This window comes from Pan troglodytes, chromosome 19 (assembly GCF_028858775.2).
Source record: "Pan troglodytes isolate AG18354 chromosome 19, NHGRI_mPanTro3-v2.0_pri, whole genome shotgun sequence".
Classification (NCBI taxonomy): Eukaryota; Metazoa; Chordata; class Mammalia; order Primates; family Hominidae; genus Pan; species Pan troglodytes.
In genome coordinates this window covers 88,525,299-88,543,811 of record NC_072417.2, presented here as the reverse complement: position 1 = coordinate 88,543,811, position 18,513 = coordinate 88,525,299, and the positions used below count along the sequence as shown (strand labels likewise).

Genomic DNA, 18,513 nt, shown 5'->3' with positions numbered 1-18,513 from the left:
TGTTCAGCCTGCAGGGAAGCTGCATTTTCCTTCAGGGGCAATTTGAGAAGGGAGAAACAGCCATGGCCTGTGACTCCAGGGCCCCAAGGGACCTGGAACATTATCACCCCCTGAAGAGTTCATCCTTTCATCTCCCACGTCCCTAAACCTCCTTGACAACCCTGTGCCGAGGTAGACATGGCAGATCGTTTTATCCCCATGATACAGGTAGGGAAACTGAGGCTCCATGAGGTGGAGTGACTTGCAGAGGTCACACAGCCAGTGAAAGCCTTGAGATGAGAAGTCCCAACTCATGAGGGCAACCTATTCCCCTTTTCTATAAAAGCCCTTTAACCAGGCCCCATTTCCAAAGTCTGAGTCCCAAGAGGCACTGCAGGCAGCCACATAAGAGCTATACCTTAATCCAGGTAAGAGATGCCTCAGCCCCAGCCTGAGCTGCTCGGCCCAAAACCTGGGGGTCATCTTCCCTCCTCTCCCTAACTTACCTTGTTAAACTGGAACAGGTCCCGCTTGAGCCTCTCCCGCACAGGGTCGTGCCCTGGCCTCAGGAACCGCCTCATTTTGCTTAGTCTGCAGCCCCCACTGGAGACCTGGAGAAACAGAAGGAGCTGCAGGGGTCTGTCCTGGCACTCAGGTATCGACTAGGCCCGGCCCAAACAGGTGGAGCAGGGCCTCTCTCTCCGAGTCCAGTAGGCAGCCACCCCGGGGCCAGGCCAGCTTCACAGTGACCGCCCATGCACCCTGGCTTCCCCACGCTCAGATCTAGAGGCCGGCCCACCTCAGGGCTGAAGGCTGTCACCACCTGTGGCCTTATAATGGGGGTAGGAAAAGCTGGGGGAGGAAGCCATTTAGCCTGGCTTTATAAGCACAAGGAGGGCCGGCGGGCCCTGAGGTTAATTAGCTTAATTGTTAACCTGTTTTCTGAGAAACCATGAAACTCCAGCTAAGCAGAAAAGGAAACTTCACAAGTCTCTTCCTCCAAAGTCTTGTGGAAGGTAGAAACACCAAGGCCATCCTTCCCAGATCAGAGCCCAAGTCGGAGCAGGGGAGAGGCCTGCAGTGACTCCAGGCCAGGGCACCGGGCAGATGCTTCCTCCTTCTGACCTCGGGGAAGGCTGTCCAGGGACTCTCGGCCTCAGTCTCTCCAACCAGCCACAGCCACGAGAAACTCAAGTGGGCACGGGTGGCACAGAGCACTCGGTCAGGGGGTGCTGGCCCATGCCACCGTGCCTGGGGTCTCTGCCGGTCCCCTCCCCTCTCTCTGGCTAGCCCCAGTCCAGCTTCCCTGTGCTCTCATGGGGTGTGCTCAGAAAGGTTCTCTTTCCCATGGGCCCTAGTGGAGAATAATCAGGAGGAATCTGCTCCCAATAAAGAAACCAGCTCAAGGCCCCCAAACTCTCCGCCCACCATAGAATCCATTCCCAGCCCAAGGGGAAACCATTTCTGGATTATCCTTGGGGGAAGGGGAAGGAGCCTCTGTGCTCCAGCTTCTGGCTTCCAGTAGCTCAGCCTCCTGCTGACCACAGGACAGCAAGGCCCGTCCTTGGGAAACACAGACAAGGCCCACCCTGGGCACAGCTCCGTCCACTCCCAGCAGGATGGGGGAAGGAAGCAGATCCAGGCCGCACCCTGGAGGCGCGTGCTCCAGGCAGGGGCAGGTAGAGACAGGGCAGCCCAGTGTTGAGTGCTTTGACTGCAGGAGGGAGAGGCAACACCTGGCCCGAAGTGGGAGGCAGCTTAGATACCTTCGAGAAGAAGGTATCTAAGCTGAGGCTTGAAGGATTTCGCGTTCTTGGGAGGTGGCAAAAATTAACCATCAGGTCAGGACTTTGCATATGATAGGATCCCATGTGATCTGGGCAGCGTGGGAGAAGGTAGGTAACGTGCGTGGCAGAGTTGGGGGTGTCTTCGGGCAGAGGAACCGAGGGCTTGCCGTGCTGGGAGGGTGACCCGATTTTACAAAATCGCACTGTAAAAAATGGCAGTCTTGTAATCCCAGCACTTTGGGAGGCGGAGGCGGGTGGATCACCTGAGGTCAAGAGTTTGAGACCAGCCTGGCCAACATGGTGAAACCTCGTCTCTACTAAAAATACAAAAAGTTAGCCGGGTGTGGTGGCGGATGCCTGTAATCCCAGCTACTTGGAAGGCTAAGGCAGGAGAATTGCTAGAACCCAAGAGGCGGAGGTTGCAGTGAGCCAAGATCAGGCCATTGCACTCCAGCCTGGGCAACAGAGCAAAAACAATGTCTCAAAAAAAAAAAAAAAAAAAAAAAAAAAAAAAAAAAAAAAAAAAGCAGAGCCACATCCCCCTTGAGTGAAAGGATCTGCACGGTCAGTTATCTCAAAACCGAATACCAGGAACCAGCCCCCAGAGCGCTGTCACCTTCTGGAGAAACTGAAAAAGGGGGTCATTCAGGGACGTTCCTGCCTTCACATTTTGGAGGAGTCAGACCAGAGGTGGGGCTCCCACTTTGCTGGGGAAGAGCAGGTGGCCGGGAAACTCCCAGGGCCCACTTGATCCAAGGTCCCAAGGGGGTTCAGAGAACAGGCACCGGCTGGGAAAGCCCCGAGGGCTTCTGGAATGGAAGTGAGGGGACACCCAGATCTGCTGGCCCAGCGTTCCAGCCTGGGGGAGGGCAGCTCACACTCATAAACCAGTTGGACTCCTGGAGGGCTCACACCCCCACCCGGGGCCCAGGCCAAGGTCATTGGGTCAGAAGTCAGAGGAAGCTTGGTGGGGGCTCCCTGGAGAGTGACCACTGCCTGCAGACTCCAGGGAGGGGACAAGAGGGCACAGGGCCATCCATGCCAAAGACTCCACACAGGCTTAAAAGTGACAAGGCAGAACTGGGGGCTGGGAGGAGGTGCCAGTAGGAAGGAGGAAGACAGGGTGTAGCAATGGCATCAGGACACTGAGCACCACCCACCCACCCAAATGCTCCCTGGAGCACCTGCTGTGCAGCAGGGAGTGAGTGTACCAGACCCTCTGCATCCTATTCCATTTAAAACATTTTGCTCAAGTAATCTGTGCCCATTGTAGAAAAACCAAATACAGACAAGAAAATCCTCCCTAAACCCCAGCATCCAGAGAGTCACAGTCATGGGTCGCTGAATGTCCTGGCCATCTCCTTTCCTTGGCACTGTGTGAGTTTGTGAGCGTGGAGACCCTCACACCACCCTGATCTGGGAAGCCGTCTGAAAGGTAAGCAGAACGTCCCCACTAGACAGGCAAGGAAACAGACCACAGCAGCAAAACACCCTGTCAAGGTCACCAAGTAGGAAGCGGCAGAACTCGGACTAGACCCCAAGTCAGAAGGGCTATGGGTAGCAGTGATGGATGGATAATACAGAACAAAGGATGCCCAATGACGCCCTTGCAATTAAGAGGCAGGGACACGCACAGACACACTCCCAGATGCTGGCAGCTCAGAGCCGACCCGGCAGTCTGGGGCCTGGGGACTGGCCGCTGCTGACAGGGTGCTGGCGAGGTCTGGCTGGGCAGGGCTGGTGGCCTTGTGTGGACCTGCTGCTCTTCCCACACGGGGCTGGGACCTCATGGGCATGGCGTGATGGAGCCAGGAGGACCAAGGCAGGGTGGGCATGGTATCCCCTCACTCCAATCAACCCACTGCCCAGGTCAAGGCATGGAAAAGCACCACGCTTCCTTGAAGAGGGGCTGGTCTAGACCTGGCGGGCCTCACCTCCAGGTGGCTCCTCAGCTCCCCACCCCAGACAAGCAGGTTCTCTGCAGAGAAACTTCAGGAAGCCAGGCCTAGAGACGCCTGGTATGAACAGATCCTGCCTACTCAGCCCATTCCTGGAGGGAGCCAGGGGTTGTAAGGGAAAGAGCCCTGGGCTAGGGGCCAACAGGCCAGGGCTCACCATCACAGCACCGCACAGCTCCCCCAAGCCGCATGGCCTCCAGAGACAGCTCCTCTGTAAAGGGGGATGGCACTCCCTCCCACACAGATCCTGTAGAAGGAGCAAGAGCTTGGCATGGAGCAGACACTGTCCTAGGAAAGGGATACAGCAGTGACAGGGGAGCAACAGACACTTCACAGGACACAAATCAGAAAATGGGATGATTTCCAACCAGCCGCAGTAACTCACACCTGTAATCCCAGCACTCTGGGAGGCTGAGGCAGGTGGATCACTTGAGGTCAGGAGCTCGAGACCAGCCTGGGTCAACATGGTGAAACCCCATCTCTACTAAAAATACAAAAATTAGCTGAGCCTGGTAGTGTGCTCCTGTAGTTCCAGCTACTCAGGAGGCTGAGGCAGGAGAATCACTTGAACCTGGGAGGTGGAGGTTACAGTGAGCTGAGATCGTACCACTGCACTCCAGTCTGGGTGACGGAGTGAGATTTTGTATGAAAAAAAAAAAAAAGTAACCAGAAAATGGGATGGTTTCTGACAGAGGTCAGGACTATCTCTGATCAAAAAAAAGAGATGGGCTGGGCACGGTGGCTCACTCCTATAATCCCAGCACTTTGGGAGGCCAAGGTGGGAGGATCACTTGAGCCTAGGAGCTGGAGACCAGCCTGGGCAACATAGTGAGACCCTGTCTCTAAAAAAAAAAGGAAAGGAGATTTTTTCAAATTTACATGGAACAATAAAAATTTTGAAAAGAAAGGAGGGCTGGGCACATTAGCTCATGCTTGTAATCCAAACACTTTGGGAGGCTACGGTGGGAGGATCACTTGAGCTCAGGAGTTCAAGACCAGCCAGGGCAACATAGGGAGACCCTATCTCTAAAAATAATAAAAACAAAATTAGCTGGGCATGGTGGCATGCACCTGTGGTCCCAGCCACTCAAAAGGCTAAGGTGGAAGGATTGCCTGAGCCTGGGAAGTTGAGGCTGCAGTGAGCTATGAACCCGCCACTGTACTCTAGCCTAGGTGACAGAGCGAAACTCTGTCTCAAAACAAACAAAAAGGATTAGCCAGGCATGGTGTCAAGCACCTGTGGTCCCAGCTACTTGGGAGGCTGAGGCGGGAAGATCAGTGGAGCCCAGGAGTTTGAGGCTGCTGTGAGCTATGACTGTACCACTGCACTCCAGCCTGGGCCACAGAGCGAGACTCTTGTTTCTAAAAAAAAGAAAAAGAAAGAAAAAGAGGATGCGAAGATCCAGCAACTAGGCTTTGGTGGCCAACAGGTCTCAGTGACCATTCCCGTGTCAGAGCCTGTGCGTTCCCTGTTCCTACTGCCTGGGTCACTTTCCTCCAGATACCTTCACGCCCTCCCCTACCTGAAGCTGCAATCTCCTGGGATGTTCTCTCTTCCTCCCTGCACCGCTTTTCTCCTTGGACCTGGCCACGTTTGGACACACTGAATAGCTTACTTATTAATCTTGTTGATTACCTGTGTAATCCCCTACAAGCAATAGCTTTCTTTTTCCTATTCAAGGCCTTTTGTCCTTTTATTCACTGCTGTATCCGAGTGCACACAGCGAGTCCTCACTCGTTATCTGTTGAATGAATGAATGAACAGAGGAGGCGAGGTCTCCACTGAGACTGACTGGTGGGAAGGGGCCAGCCACAGACAACTTGGGGCACAGTGTGTTAGGCAGAAGGAATAACAGCTGCAAAGCCTCGAGATGAGAGAGGCTTCTATGTTTCAGGATGAAGACAAGTGGGGGACCCAATGCAGAGCTCTGTGCAGATGACACGAGAGAGATGACAAAGTGGGCCTCCTGAACTGTCCTAGGCAGGGACCTGATGGGGCCTGCCCACCCCCCGTTCCCTCCTCCATGTCACTGGCCCTCTCTCCTTGGCCATGTTGGCTGCTCCATCTACTCAGCCCCACCCTGGCCCCATTCACTATGGTCCCTGCCATTCTCTGTCTGAAATACCTTCTTGCCCCCTCAATCAGCCAGGCCCCCCTTCCAGGCTGGGCGAGGTAGCTCACGCCTGTAATCCCAGCAATTTGGGAGGCCAAGGCGGGCTGATCACTTGAGGCCAGGAGTTTGAGACTAGCTTGGCCAACACAGCAAAACCTCGTCTCTACTAAAAAGACAAAAAATTAGCCAGGTATGGTGACGGGCACCATGTGGTCCCAGCTACTCAGGAGGCTGAGGCAGGAGAATTGCTTGAACCCAGGAGGCGGAGGCTGTAGTGAACCGAGATTGCGCCACTGTAATACAGCCGGGGCAACAGAGAGAGACTGTCTCAAAAAAAAAAAAAAAAAAAAAAAAGGTCACCTTCCAAAAAGCCTTCCCATCTGAACCCATCCTGACCATTCTCCGAGTCCTAGGAGGCTGGGAGGCTGTCCCTGTCCACCATGGTTTTAAGGGATTTTTTTTTTTTTTGGAGATGGAGTCTCGCTCTGTCGCCCAGGCTGAAGTGCAGTGGTGTAATCTTAGCTCACTGCAACTGTGTTTCCCAGGTTCAAGCAATTCTCCTGCCTCAGCCTCCCAGGTAGCTGGAATTACAGGTGTCCACCACCAGGCCTGGCTAATTTTTTTGTATTTTTAGTAGAACTGGGGTTTTCACCATATTGGCCAGGCTGGTCTCGAACTCCTGATCTCAAGTGATCTGCCCGTCTCAGCCCCATAAAGTGCTAGGATTATAGGCGTGAGCCACCGCACCCAGCCTGGAATCATTTTATCCTAAGGGGTAAAGGGACCATTTTATCTCAGAGTCCTGAGAATGGTCAAGATGGGTTCAGATGGGGAAGAAACACACCTTAGGATAAAATGATCCATTGAAACCATGGTGGACAGGGACAGCCTCCCAGGCTCATGCATGTCTCCTGGCCTTGATGTGCTGTTTATTAAGCTGTCAGAAAAAATCAGAAGCAACCTAAATGGCCCACAACAGGGGATGGGTGAAGTGTGCTCAGGCCTATGACAAAAGGCTTCCAGTCATTAAAAGGAATAAAAGGGCCAGGCGCTGTGGCTCACGTCTGTAATCCCAACACTTTGGGAGGCTGAGGCGGGTGGATCACTTGAGGTCAGGAGTTTGAGAGCAGCCTGGCCAACATGGCAAAACCCCGTCTCTACTAAAAAAAATTAGCCGGGCATGGTGGTGGGTGCCTGTAACCCCAGCTACTTGGGAGGCTGAGGCAGGAGAACTGCTTGAACTCGGGAGGTGGAAGTTGCAGTGAGCCCAGATAGCGCCACTGCACTCCAGCCTGGGTGACAGAGAGAGACTCCATCTCAAAAAATAAATAAATAAATAAATAAATAAATGGAGAAAAGACCATTTCATGGCATGGGACTATATGTACAAAGAATCCAAGAGTCAGGTAGAATCTATTAAAAATACCTATATTTGACAATGTACTCGGAAGGGTTATGGGATTAGTGGTGATTCTTTTTTCTCCTTTTTGTTTATCTGCCTCCTAGGCAGGGTGGATAAGAGGATCAAAGAGAGAAGGAAAGAGGCCCCAGGCATGGTCAGGCGGGAGGGTGGGTCCAGCCCTGTCCTGCTGGTGGAATGTTCCAGTGCTCACCAGGCCTGGGCTCCTCTCCAGCCACCGCAACCTGAGTGGGGAGAGGTACCCCCTAGAGACACCCAATAGTTAGGCCCGGAAAGCCGGGGAGACAGGCAGGTGGGACTAGCTGTGCGACCTTGGGTTTCAGGGTCCTGAGTAGAAAGGACTTTTCTATTCCATCGTCCCGAGGCTTTAAAGCGGGGCCAGGGAGCAGGCTTGGCAAACTCTCAGGTGCTGTGCACTTAAGTGACACACCTGGGAGGAACGTGGAGAAGAGACAAGTTCAGGAGCCCACAGGCTGAGGAGCCCCCCAAGTCCTCAAGTCTAACACCAGAAATGGTCACTGGGGTTGCCACCTAGCCAGAGCACCACCTCTGAGATGAGGCTTCTCAGGAAAACCTTCCCCACCCCACTAACTTCTAAAGGCCATCCAACCTCAGTCTCCACTCCTGCCTGTCACCAGACCAGCCTCTGAGCCACCCTCCCTGTTCTGCCCTGCTCTGTTCCCTTTTGGTGGGCGCCAGGGTTTAGAGCCGGGCCGCAAAAGGCTTGCTGCCTTGCGGCTGGTTCCCATCCACTTTCTAGCCAAGTCTGTGCCTTGCATGTGGAACCAGCCTGAGAGCTCCCTGTGGGCAGCTGATCGACCTGTTTCCTTCCCTCCTCACTGTTCCACTCACCCACCTCTGCACCTGGCCGGCAAAATATTTCTGGGTCTAGGACAGGTGTCCACACACCTGGACACCCACCTGGAAAGAACAGGAGAGCTCTCCACTTGGTGACAGGCCAGAAAATCCACACTCTGGCCCGCCTTCCATCTCAAGAGCTCAAGAAAGAGACCAGTGGGGGCAGAGAGAGAGAATAACCACACAGGGGTGGACTTGCCTTGGGCCCCCCTTGCTCTAAGTGGCAGATGCGATTGTGCCTCGGAGGAGAGGGGATTCCCAGGCCAGACTGCTTCTCCTACCCTGCCACTGTTTGGGGCACCTGGGCTAATTTGTCCCTGTGAGACCAAGGCTTGGCCAAGCCCAGCCAGCCCTCTGGCCTGGAGATGTGGGAGGGGCCAGCCCTCAAGAAACTCCCTCCATAGCTCGGGAAGTTCCATTGATCTCATTGATCTGCTGGGAGAGTCCACACCCAGCGGCAGGACTCCAGACCCAGCCGAAACCAGAGAGGGCCCCCGGGCCGCACCCAGCGCCAGCTGCCTGCTCTCAGGGCGTGCCACCTGATGTCCCATGCTCTCCTCTCCTCTTCGCTCGTGCTCCCCACAGCCCGCTGCTGATTAAGAAGCTGCCTTCCCCTCTGCGACATCCTGTGTGAGGCCTGAGTGTGGCTGTGGCCTCCTGTTTGACGGATGTGAATCCGCCCCTGCGCCTCCTACTCTGATGGCACTGGTGGGCAGGGATCTAAACCACAGAGGCAGCTGCTGACCCCTGCGGCATCTGTGCCAACTCAGATGCCTGTAGCCGCTTTGCAAGTGCCCATGTCGCCCTGAGAAGCCCAATCTCCCAGAAGCACCAGGCAGGTCCCTGGCCAGCAGCTTAGCAACCAAACCTTGGCTGAAAGGCAGTTCCATGGAGTGGGATCTAGGGGAACACAAACCAGAGGGAATGGGGGCATGACTGGAGGACTGTCATCCCCGCTGTTGTTAATTAAGTAGTAAAAGGGATTGATAGCTAGCTATGGCTGGATGTGACTTTAACACTTTACATTCACCTTATTTAATTCTTACAATTACTTATGAAGTGATCGATTCAGAGTGGCCCCAAGCTCAAACAGTCAAGAGTCCAAGTCCTTTGCCAAACTCAGTGGCTTATGCCTGTAATCCCAGCACTTTGGGAGGTCGAGGCAGGAGAATCCGCTGAACCTAGGAGTTCGAGACCAGCCTGGGCAACTTAGGGAGACCTTGTCTCAGCAAAAAACTTAAAAATTAGCCAGCCATGGTGGCATACACTTATAGTCCCAGCTACTCAGGAGGCTGAGGTGGGAAGATCACTTGAGCCCAGGAGGTTGAGGCTGCAGTGAGCTATGATGGCACCACTGAGCTCCAGCCTGGGTGACACAGTGAGACCTTTTCTCAAAAAAAGAAAAAAAAAAAAATCCAAGCCCCAATTTGCATTCCAATCTGACTGCAGAATCCTCTGCTCAGGTCAGGCCTCTCTCCCAGGACAAAGGGGCTGCCTGCTTGCAGGCTGGATGGGCCCCATTTGGGGTCAGCCTCCATTCCCCCCACCATCTATCCTATGGAATCACAACCATCCCACAACCCCAAGAGGATCCTCCCGCCATGCCTAGACTCCTCCTGAAGTTTCCTTTCTGTTGCCCCTCCTGGGCCTGTGAGGATGGGGTGGAAGGTGGGAACGCACCCCCATTCTGGGGGCCTTAGCCCCCTTTCATAATCCAACACCAGACTCTCTCTCCAGGGAAGTGACTGGCAGAAAGTCAAGTCCAAGGAAAAGCAAAACCATTCTGGGGAGAAGATGGACCACCTGCCTGGGGCTGGCGTGGGCAGGCCATCCAGCCCATCCAATCAGGCCCCTTTCTAGGGCCTCCTACCTGCCCTAAAACTGGAACAGCTGTCCCCAGAAGCTTCCAGATGTCAGCTCCAGGAGGTGGGGATTGTGCTGGCCTCATCCAGGTGCCTCATGGGAGGGACTGGAATTTTATTTAAACAGCTCCCTCACTTCCTTCAAAGCTTTGCTCAAATGTCACCTTCTGGCAGAGGCCCACTCTAACCACCTGTTAAAAGTTGTAACCTGCCCCCTACCATGCGGGTTCCCAATTGTTGCTCTAGTTCTTTTCACCCTATAGCCCGTATCACCTTTTAACACAATTTATTAGTTACTTTTACTTTCTGTCAGTCAGGCTTCTCACCTTTTAGAAACAACTTTCAACGACGGCAGACATCTTTGCTTTGTTTAAGGATCACATCCAACATCTAGAACCACACAAGAGGCATCAGAAAATACTTGAACGGGCCGGGCGCGGTGGCTTACGCCTGCAATCCCAGCATTTTGGGAGGCCGAGGCGGGCAGATCATGAGGTCAGGAGATCGAGACCATCCTGGCCAACATGATGAAACCCTGTCTCTACTAAAAATACAAAAAATTAGCTGGGCGTCATGGCGGGCGCCTGTAGTCCCAGCTACTCAGAAGGCTGAGGCAGGAGAATGGCGTGAACCTGGGAGGTGGAGCTGGCAGTGAGCCGAGATCGTGCCACTGCACTCCAGCCCGGGTGACAGAGTGAGACTCCATCTCAAAAAAAAAAAAAAAAAAAAAAAAAAAAAGGACCAGGCGCAGTGGCTCACGCCTGTAATCCCAGCATTTTGGGAGGCCGAGGCGGGCGGATCACGAGGTCAGGAGATCAAGACCATCCTGGCTAACACGGTGAAACCTTGTCTCTACTAAAAATACAAAAAATTAGCTGGGCGTGGTGGCAGGAGCCTGTAGTCCCAGCTACTCGGGAGGCTGAGGCAGGAGAATGGCGTGAACCCGGGAGGCAGAGCTTGCAGTGAGCCGAGATCGCACCACTGCACTCCAGCCTGGGCGACAGAGCGAGACTCCTCAAAAAAAAAAAAAAAGTACTTGAATGAATGAACGAACAGTTAAGACTGACTAGGGATTAACTAGAAAAGGTATCTGCCAATCACTGACCCCACGAAACACTAAGGTAGGACCCCACAGGGTTCTCAGGGAACTTCCCTACCCTGTCCTCAAGTCTCCAGCCAAGGCCAGGGCCCTGTGGACGTCATGCCTGGCATCCTGTTCGGAATACCCTTGTGGACCCTGCCTTTAACCAAAGCTCCAGGACCCCCAGAGAATTCCAGAATTATATTAAATGTTAATATTATTTACTAGAGGGCTGGGCACAGTGGCTCACGCCTGTGATCCCAGCACTTTGGGAGGCCGAGGCAGGTGAATCATATGAGGTCAGGAGTTAGAGACCAGCCTGACCAACGTGGTGGAAACCCCCCCCCCCCCCCGCTACTAAAAACACAAAAATTAGCCAGGTGTGGTGGCGCATACCTGTAATCCCAGCTACTCAGGAGGCCGAGGCAGGAGAATTGCTTGAACCCGGGAGGCAGAGGTTGCAGTGAGCCAAGATCGTGCCACTGCACTGCAGCCTGGGCGACAGAGCGAGACTCAGACTCAAAACAAAAAAACAAAGAAAAAAATTAGCTGGGCGTGGTGGCGGGCGCCTGTATTCCCAGCTACTCGGGAGCCTGAGTCAGGAGAATGGTGTGAACCCAGGAGGCGGAGCTTGCAGTGGGCTGAGATCGCGCCACTGTACTCCAGCCTGGGCAACAGAGCAAGTCTCCGTCTCAAAACAAACAAACAAAAAATTAGCTGGGCATGGTAGCAGGCACCTGTAATCCCAGCTACTGGGGAGGCTGAGGCGGGAGAATCACTTGAACCTGGGGAGGCTGCAGTGAGCCGAGATCATGCCATTGCACTCCAGCCTGGGCCACAGAGTAAGACTCCGTCTCAAAAAAGAAAAAAAAAAAATGTGTGTGTGTGTGTGTATATATACATATATATAATTTATTACAGTCATATGGTCCTGTGCCCAGATGTCCCTCTCATCAAACTCTGGGAACACTAAGTCAGGTGTCTCGAGAGAAGGCTCCAGTCTCTGCCAAATTCCTGAAGGGTAGGGTCAGGTGCCTTGCAGCCTCCTCGTCCCCACGCCCAGAGCAGCCTCTCCTAGCTCAAGAATTCGCTGTGGTTCCTGGGAAGAAGAGAGGGGTGAGTATTCAAAGCCAGTTTCCTCTGAGAGGCAGGGCCGTGGGGAAGTCCACCCCAAAGGGACCTGAGCAAATCCATGGCCACGGGCACAGTGAGCGAGGGTCTCCTTGGAATTCCTAGGGAGCCAGGGCTGGGGAGGGCAAACAGTGCTGGTGGCCCCGCTGGGGGACGCCCGTCTCCTGCCCTGTCCCCAGTTTTCTCGCTGCAAACTGCTCCTGACAGAGGAAAACAGCGTTGCCAAGCAGACCTGGCGTGCCTCGCCCCAGGAGGAACCCTGAGAACGATATCACCTAAGACAGATAAGAGGGCCTCTCAGAGCTGAGGACTGAGGACAAATGAGTCCAGGCTGCCAGTGCTGCTCAAAGCAGCCGGCCCAGGAGAAAGAACATTGGTCTCTTGGGCCTCCATTCTGGCCCCCAACTCAGGGGTCTCAACAGCTGCTTTTGACTCATCTGGAAAGACCAGGAAGGCCGAATAGCTCCCCGGGGAAACTAAACTCCTTAGATGGCTCCTGGAGGCTCTTGCCAGAGATGCGCAGATCTCCCACAGTGCGGGCAGGGGCTCATGGGCCACCTGGTCCCAGGCAGCACTTCGTCTTCCAAAGGGAGGGTCCCGGGGCCGGGAAGTCCTGGCAGGAGAGGACATCCTCTCCCCAAGCAAGGTTGAAAGGGGGCACAATGGCATTCCTAGAAAGTCTCCTAACGCCAACAGAGCAGCACAGGCCTGTGCTCTCTGCCCTGCCACCCAGCAGGGTGAGGAGGGTGTACCCAGCAAGCACTCCTCAGCTGGGGCAGAACTCACAGCAGGTTTAATCCTGAACTCTCTGACATCCCCACCACAGGAAAGACTCCCAGGCAACTGGCTCTCACTCTTGGCCCTCCCAAGGAGCAAGGGAAGCATCAAGGGCCACTGGAATGCAAGGTCCATTTAGGAGAGGCCGCGCCCTCCACTGCTGCCCTCAATTCCTGAAAAAGGCCCTCGCTGAAAAACTTCTGACCCCTAGAGACTTTTTTTCTTTTTTTGAGTTAGGGTCTCACTCTGTCACCCAGGCTGGAGTGCAGTGGCGCCATCATAGTTCACTGCAGCCTCAAACTCTTGGGCTCAAGCGATCCTCCTATGATCCCATGTAATTGGGACAACAGGTGCACACCACGATGCCCAGCTAATTTCTTTTTTTTTTTTGAAATGGAGTCTCGCTCTGTCGCCCAGGCTGGAGTGCAGTGGCGCGATCTCGGCTCACTGCCAGCTCCGCCTCCCGGGTTCACACCATTCTCCTGCCTCAGCCTCTCAAGCAGCTGGGACTACAGGTGCCCACCACCACGCCCGGCTAATTTTTTGTATTTTTAGTAGAGACATGTTTTCCCTGTGCTAGCCAGGATGGTCTCGATCTCCTGACCTCGTGATCCGCCTGCCTCGGCCTCCCAAAGTGCTGGGATTACAGGCGTGAGACACCGCGCCCAGCTGATGCCCAGCTAATTTTTAAAAAAACTTTTTGTAGAGACGCGATCTCACTGTTGCCCAAGCTGGTCTTGAACTCCTGGGTTCAAGCAATCCTCCCTCCTCCACCTCCCAAAGCACTGGGATTACAGGCATGAGCCAAAATGCCCAGCCAGAGACTTTAAAATATCACAAATTCATGAGCCGTCAGCTGATTTCCAGAGAAGACAAATTCCCTAAACCCATCAGGCACTTCCAAAAGGCCCAAGTGCCCACCCAAAGGCCTGAGAGAGACCGATGCCTCTTATGCTTCATGGAAGTTGAGTCCACCCTCACTGGGTGCCTGCTGTGTGGCAGGCCACACGTGCTGGTGACCTTTCTCATCTTCTCATCTGTGAAAACAAAGCTCAGCATGGGTCAGTGACCACACTAAGGTCACACAGCAAGAACTTGGCAAAGAACGAGTCAAAACTACACCTGAAGCCTAGAAAGACACTAAAAATCTTTTTTTTAAAATTATTATTATTATTAGTTTGAGACGGAGTCTTGCTCTGTCACCAGGCTGGAGTGCAGTGGCGCGATCTCGGCTCACTGCAACCTCCGCCTCCTGGGTTCCAGCGATTCTCCTGCCTCAGCCTCCTGAGTAGCTGGGATTACAGGCACGCACCACCACGCCCAGCTAATTTTTGTATTTTTAGTAGAGATGGGGTTTCACCATGTTGGCCAGGATGGTCTCGATCTCCTGACCTCATGATCCATCTGCCTCGGCCTCCCAAAGTGCTGGGATTACAGGTGTGAGCCACTGCGTCCGGCCTAATTATTTTTTTATTTTTTGTTTTTAAAGAGATGAAGGATAGAAGGATGAAGGATGAAGATAAAAGGACTGGCAGGGGCCGGGTGCAGTGGCTCATGCCTGTAATCCCAGCACTTTGGGAGGCCGAGGCAGGCAGATCACTTGAAGTCAGGAGTTCAAGACCAGCCTGGCCAACATGATGAAACCCTGTCTCTACAAAAAATACAAAAATACAAAAATTAGCTGGGCCTGGTGGCGCCTGCCTGCAATCCCAGCTACTCGGGATGCTGAGGCAGGAGAACTGTTTGAACCTGGGAGGCAGAGGTTGCAGTGAGCTGAGATCACGCCTCTGTGCTCCATCCTGGGCGACAGAGGAGACTTCGTCTCAAAGAAAAAAAAAGAAAAGGACTGTCAGGCAGGAGGGATAATTTTTTGCTCTCTTTTTTTTTTGAGACGAAGTCTCACTCTATGGCCCAGGCTGGAGTGCAATCGCACGATCTCGGCTCACTACAACCTCTGCCTCCTGGGTTCAAGCGATTCTCCTGCCTCAGCCTCCTGAGTAGCTGGGATTACAGGCGCTCACCACCATGCCCAGCTAATTTTGCATTTTTAAGTAGAGACCGGTTTCACTGTGTGGGCAAGGCTAGTCTCGAACTCCTGACCTCGTGATCCGCCTGCTTCGGCCTCCCAAAGTGTTGGGATTACAGGCATAAGCCACCTTGCCCGGCCTAATTTTTTGCTCTCTAATTTTACACTTTCTACAATGTTTCCTTTTTCCCACTATGGGCTCCTATTGCCTTTTCTATTTTTTAAATGAACAGCGATCACCTGGGATTATGGGCCATTTTTTGTTTGTTTGTTTGTTTGTTTGTTTGTTTGTTTGTTTTGAGATGGAGTTTCGCTCTTGTTGCTCAGGCTGGAGTGCAATGGCGTGATCTTGGCTCACCGTAACCTCCACCTCCCGGGTTCAAGCGATTCTCCTGCTTCAGCCTCCTGAGTAGCTGGGATTACAGGCATGTGCCACCATGGTCAGCTAATTTTATATGTTTAATAGAGACAGGGTATCTCCATGTTGGTGAGGCTGCTCTCAAACTCCTGACCTCAGGTGATTGGCCCAACTTGGCCTCCCAAAGTGCTGGGATTACAGGTGTAAGCCACCACGCCTGGCCTTTTTTTCTTTTAATGTTGTGGTATATTAAAAAGTTACTTAAGGCCGGGCACGGTGGCTTACGCCTGTAATCCCAGCACTTTGGGAGGCCGAGAGGGGCAGATCACGAGGTCAGGAGATCGAGACCATCTTGGCTAACACAGTGAAACCCCATCTCTACTAAAAATACAAAAAATTAGCCGGGCATGATGGCGGGCGCCTGTGGTCCCAGCTACTCGGGAGGCCGAGGCAGGAGAATGGCGTGAACCCAGGAGAAGGAGGTTGCAGTGAGCCGAGATCGCGCCACTGCACTCCAGCCTGGGTGACAGAGCGAGACTCTGTCTCAAAATAAATAAATAAATAAATAAAAATTAAAAAATAAAAAGTTATTTATACTAACGGGTCTGGCGTGGCAGTTCATGCCTGTAATCCTAACACTTTGGGAGGCAGGAGGATCACTTGAGCCCAGGAGTTCAAGACTAGCCTGGGCAACATGGCAAAACCCCCTTTCTAAAAAAAATACAAAATTAGCTGTGCATGGTGCTGCGCGCTTGTAGTCCCAGCTACTCAGAAGGCTGAGGTGGGAGGATCACTTGAGCCTGGGAGGTCGAGTCTGCAGTGAGCCTCCATCTCCCAGTGATTGCACCACTGCACTCCAGCCTGGGTGACAGAGCAAGACTCTGCCTCAAAAAAAGAAAAAAAAAAGTTACTAACAGCTGGGCACAGTGGCTTACACCTGTAATCCCAACGCTTTGGGAGGCTGAAGTGTGAGGGTCACTTGAGTCCAGGAGTTTGAGACCAGCCTGGGCAACATATGGTGAGATCCCATCTCTACAAATTAAAAAACATATTATTAAAGAAAAAAAGAATTTGGTCAACTTAGTTTAAAAAAAAGAAAAAGAAAAAAAGAGAAAAAAGTTACTTTTTTCTATTTTATTTCTTATTTATGAATGTAGTGTCATTTTAATATAATTAAAAGCATATTAATCTGACACCAAAGGGGAAACTCCATTGCCTCAAGGAAGAATGGGGATGCCTAATGACCCTGGACTCCGGAAACCCTGTCCAGGAGCCCCCACAAAGATGGGCCCAGTCTAACTTCAGAGGAAAGGAGTGAACTCTGATTAGAAGCTTAAGAGCTGAGTTTGAGTTCTGTCTGCCACAGCTAGCACTGTGGGAAGATCGCCTAAGAAAACTAAACCCCAAATCCCAGTTCATAAAATAAAGCTGAGACATCTCTCCCACAGTTCTCCTTGTGCCTCTGCTCACACAGACCCAGACAGTTTTCCTCAAATGCCACTTTTTTTTTTTTTTTTTTTTTTGAGACAGGGTCTCACTCTGTCCCCAGGCTGGAGTGTGGTGGCGCCATCATGACTCACTGCAACCTCCACCTCCTGGGCTCAGGCAATCCTCCCACCTCAGGCTCCTGAGTAGCTGGGACTACAGGTGCACGCCACCATGCCTGGCTAACTTTTTTTATTATTTGTAGAGACGAGGTCTCACTATGTTGCCCAGGCTGGTCTCAAACTCCTGGGCTCAGGCGATCCTCCTGCCTTGGCTTCCCAAAGTGCTGGGATTACAGCTGTGAGCCAATGCACCCAGCCTCAACTGCCACTTCTGACCTTGGCTTCCCCCGGGCTGGGCCACAGCTCTTCTGTGGCAGCTCTGCTCTTCCTACCAGCGTTTCCTTGTCACCTTGACACACCCATTCCCTCCCTGCCCGCTCCCTGTTCAGAATCCTCTCTGTAGCCCCTTCAAGAGAACTCAAGGTTCTCTTGAACTACAAACTCCAGCAGGGGGTCCCTGGAGCCCAGGTTAAGGCTGCCCGCAGTCGCATACGGATCCCCAGGGGAAGGGGCGCCCTCCTCACTCAACGCTCACCTGTTCAGGTGAGAGCCTCAAAGCGCCACTCTACAGCTCCCCTGGTTAGGTCAGTTCTCCCCACAGCCAAGGCCCAGTGTGTCCACCAATCGTCCAGCCGGAACAAACTAAGACACACTTTCTTTGGCAAGATAGAATTTTCCACTTCTCGCCAAATCCCACAGCGCAAACCCCACCCGTCAGCATGGAGGGCAGACTGGGTCTCCGCACTGTCATGTGAAGGTGTCCAAAGCCGCCCCAGCTGGAGAAAGGCCGGAGACCGAAGTCCCTCCCGCGGGCTTCCTGCGTCCGGGGATTAGGAGGCACAAAGGGCCGGCAGGGACACAGCCCAGATGGCAGGGGCAGGGGCTAAGCCGCCGGGGCACCGCGCTCCGGCCGCCGCCCGTGGGGAGGGGGTCACCGCAGACGCGCGTCGCCAACCCCGCTGGCCTGGCGCCTGCACGTGGGCCCGGGGACTCCGTCTCTGCCCGCGGTGCCCCCCGCACCCAGCCGGCCCGGGCACCTGTTCTCCTGCTCTCCTAAGCCAACATTATTGTGCAAACCCAAGCCCAAGTTTCAGTCATCGCGCAGATCAGGCAGAGAAGTTCCCCGCAGAACTTTCTACAGGTGTCTCTCTTCCAGGCCAGCACAGCGACGCGGACAGGGGCGAGGCGCGCGGACCTGGGCGCAGCCCTCCCGCCCTGGCCCGACAGCCCAGGGGTCCTGGGCCTCCCTGGCCTCCCCGCCCCAGGTGGAAGCCCCGAGGGGGCGGGCCCGGCTGGGCAAGTCCGGCACGCATCTCACCTGGAACCCCGGGCCAGCCCCCGCCCGAGGCCTCGGCGTCCCTCGGCGCCCGCCGCCGGCCCCGCTCGCTCCGCCGCGCCTGCCCACGGGCTGCTGGGCGGCCGTCTCCTTCCTGCTCACCTCCGGCGCGGCGAGCCTGGGGCGGAGCCGCGCTATTTACATAAAGGGCGAGCCTGCCGGGGCCCAGCGCCCCGCCCCCGGCCCGCCCCCCAGCTCGGCGCCGCAGGGGCGGGGGCACCCTCGGGGGTGGGGGCTGCGCTCCTGCCAATCCGCGGCCCCGGGAAGCGCGGGGCGGGG

At 54.1% G+C, this 18,513-nt stretch overlaps 1 protein-coding gene across 14 annotated transcripts in view; it reads right to left on the bottom strand.

Annotated features, from left to right (window-relative positions):
- Window positions 1-18,346, bottom strand: part of LLGL2 (LLGL scribble cell polarity complex component 2) — a 49,234-nt gene extending 30,888 nt beyond the window's left edge. For all 14 annotated transcript variants that reach the window (XR_010153081.1, XR_001710606.3, XM_016930878.2 and 11 more), the window contains exons 1-2: window positions 18,217-18,346; window positions 486-590 (exon numbers count right to left, since the gene is read on the bottom strand). Coding sequence is in view for 12 of the 14 variants with exons in the window: in XM_016930878.2 (XP_016786367.2) it covers window positions 486-560 (75 nt within the window). In the remaining 2 variants the exon portion in view is untranslated. The remainder of the gene's footprint in view (window positions 1-485; window positions 591-18,216) is intronic.
- Between the last annotated feature and the right edge of the window lie 167 nt (window positions 18,347-18,513).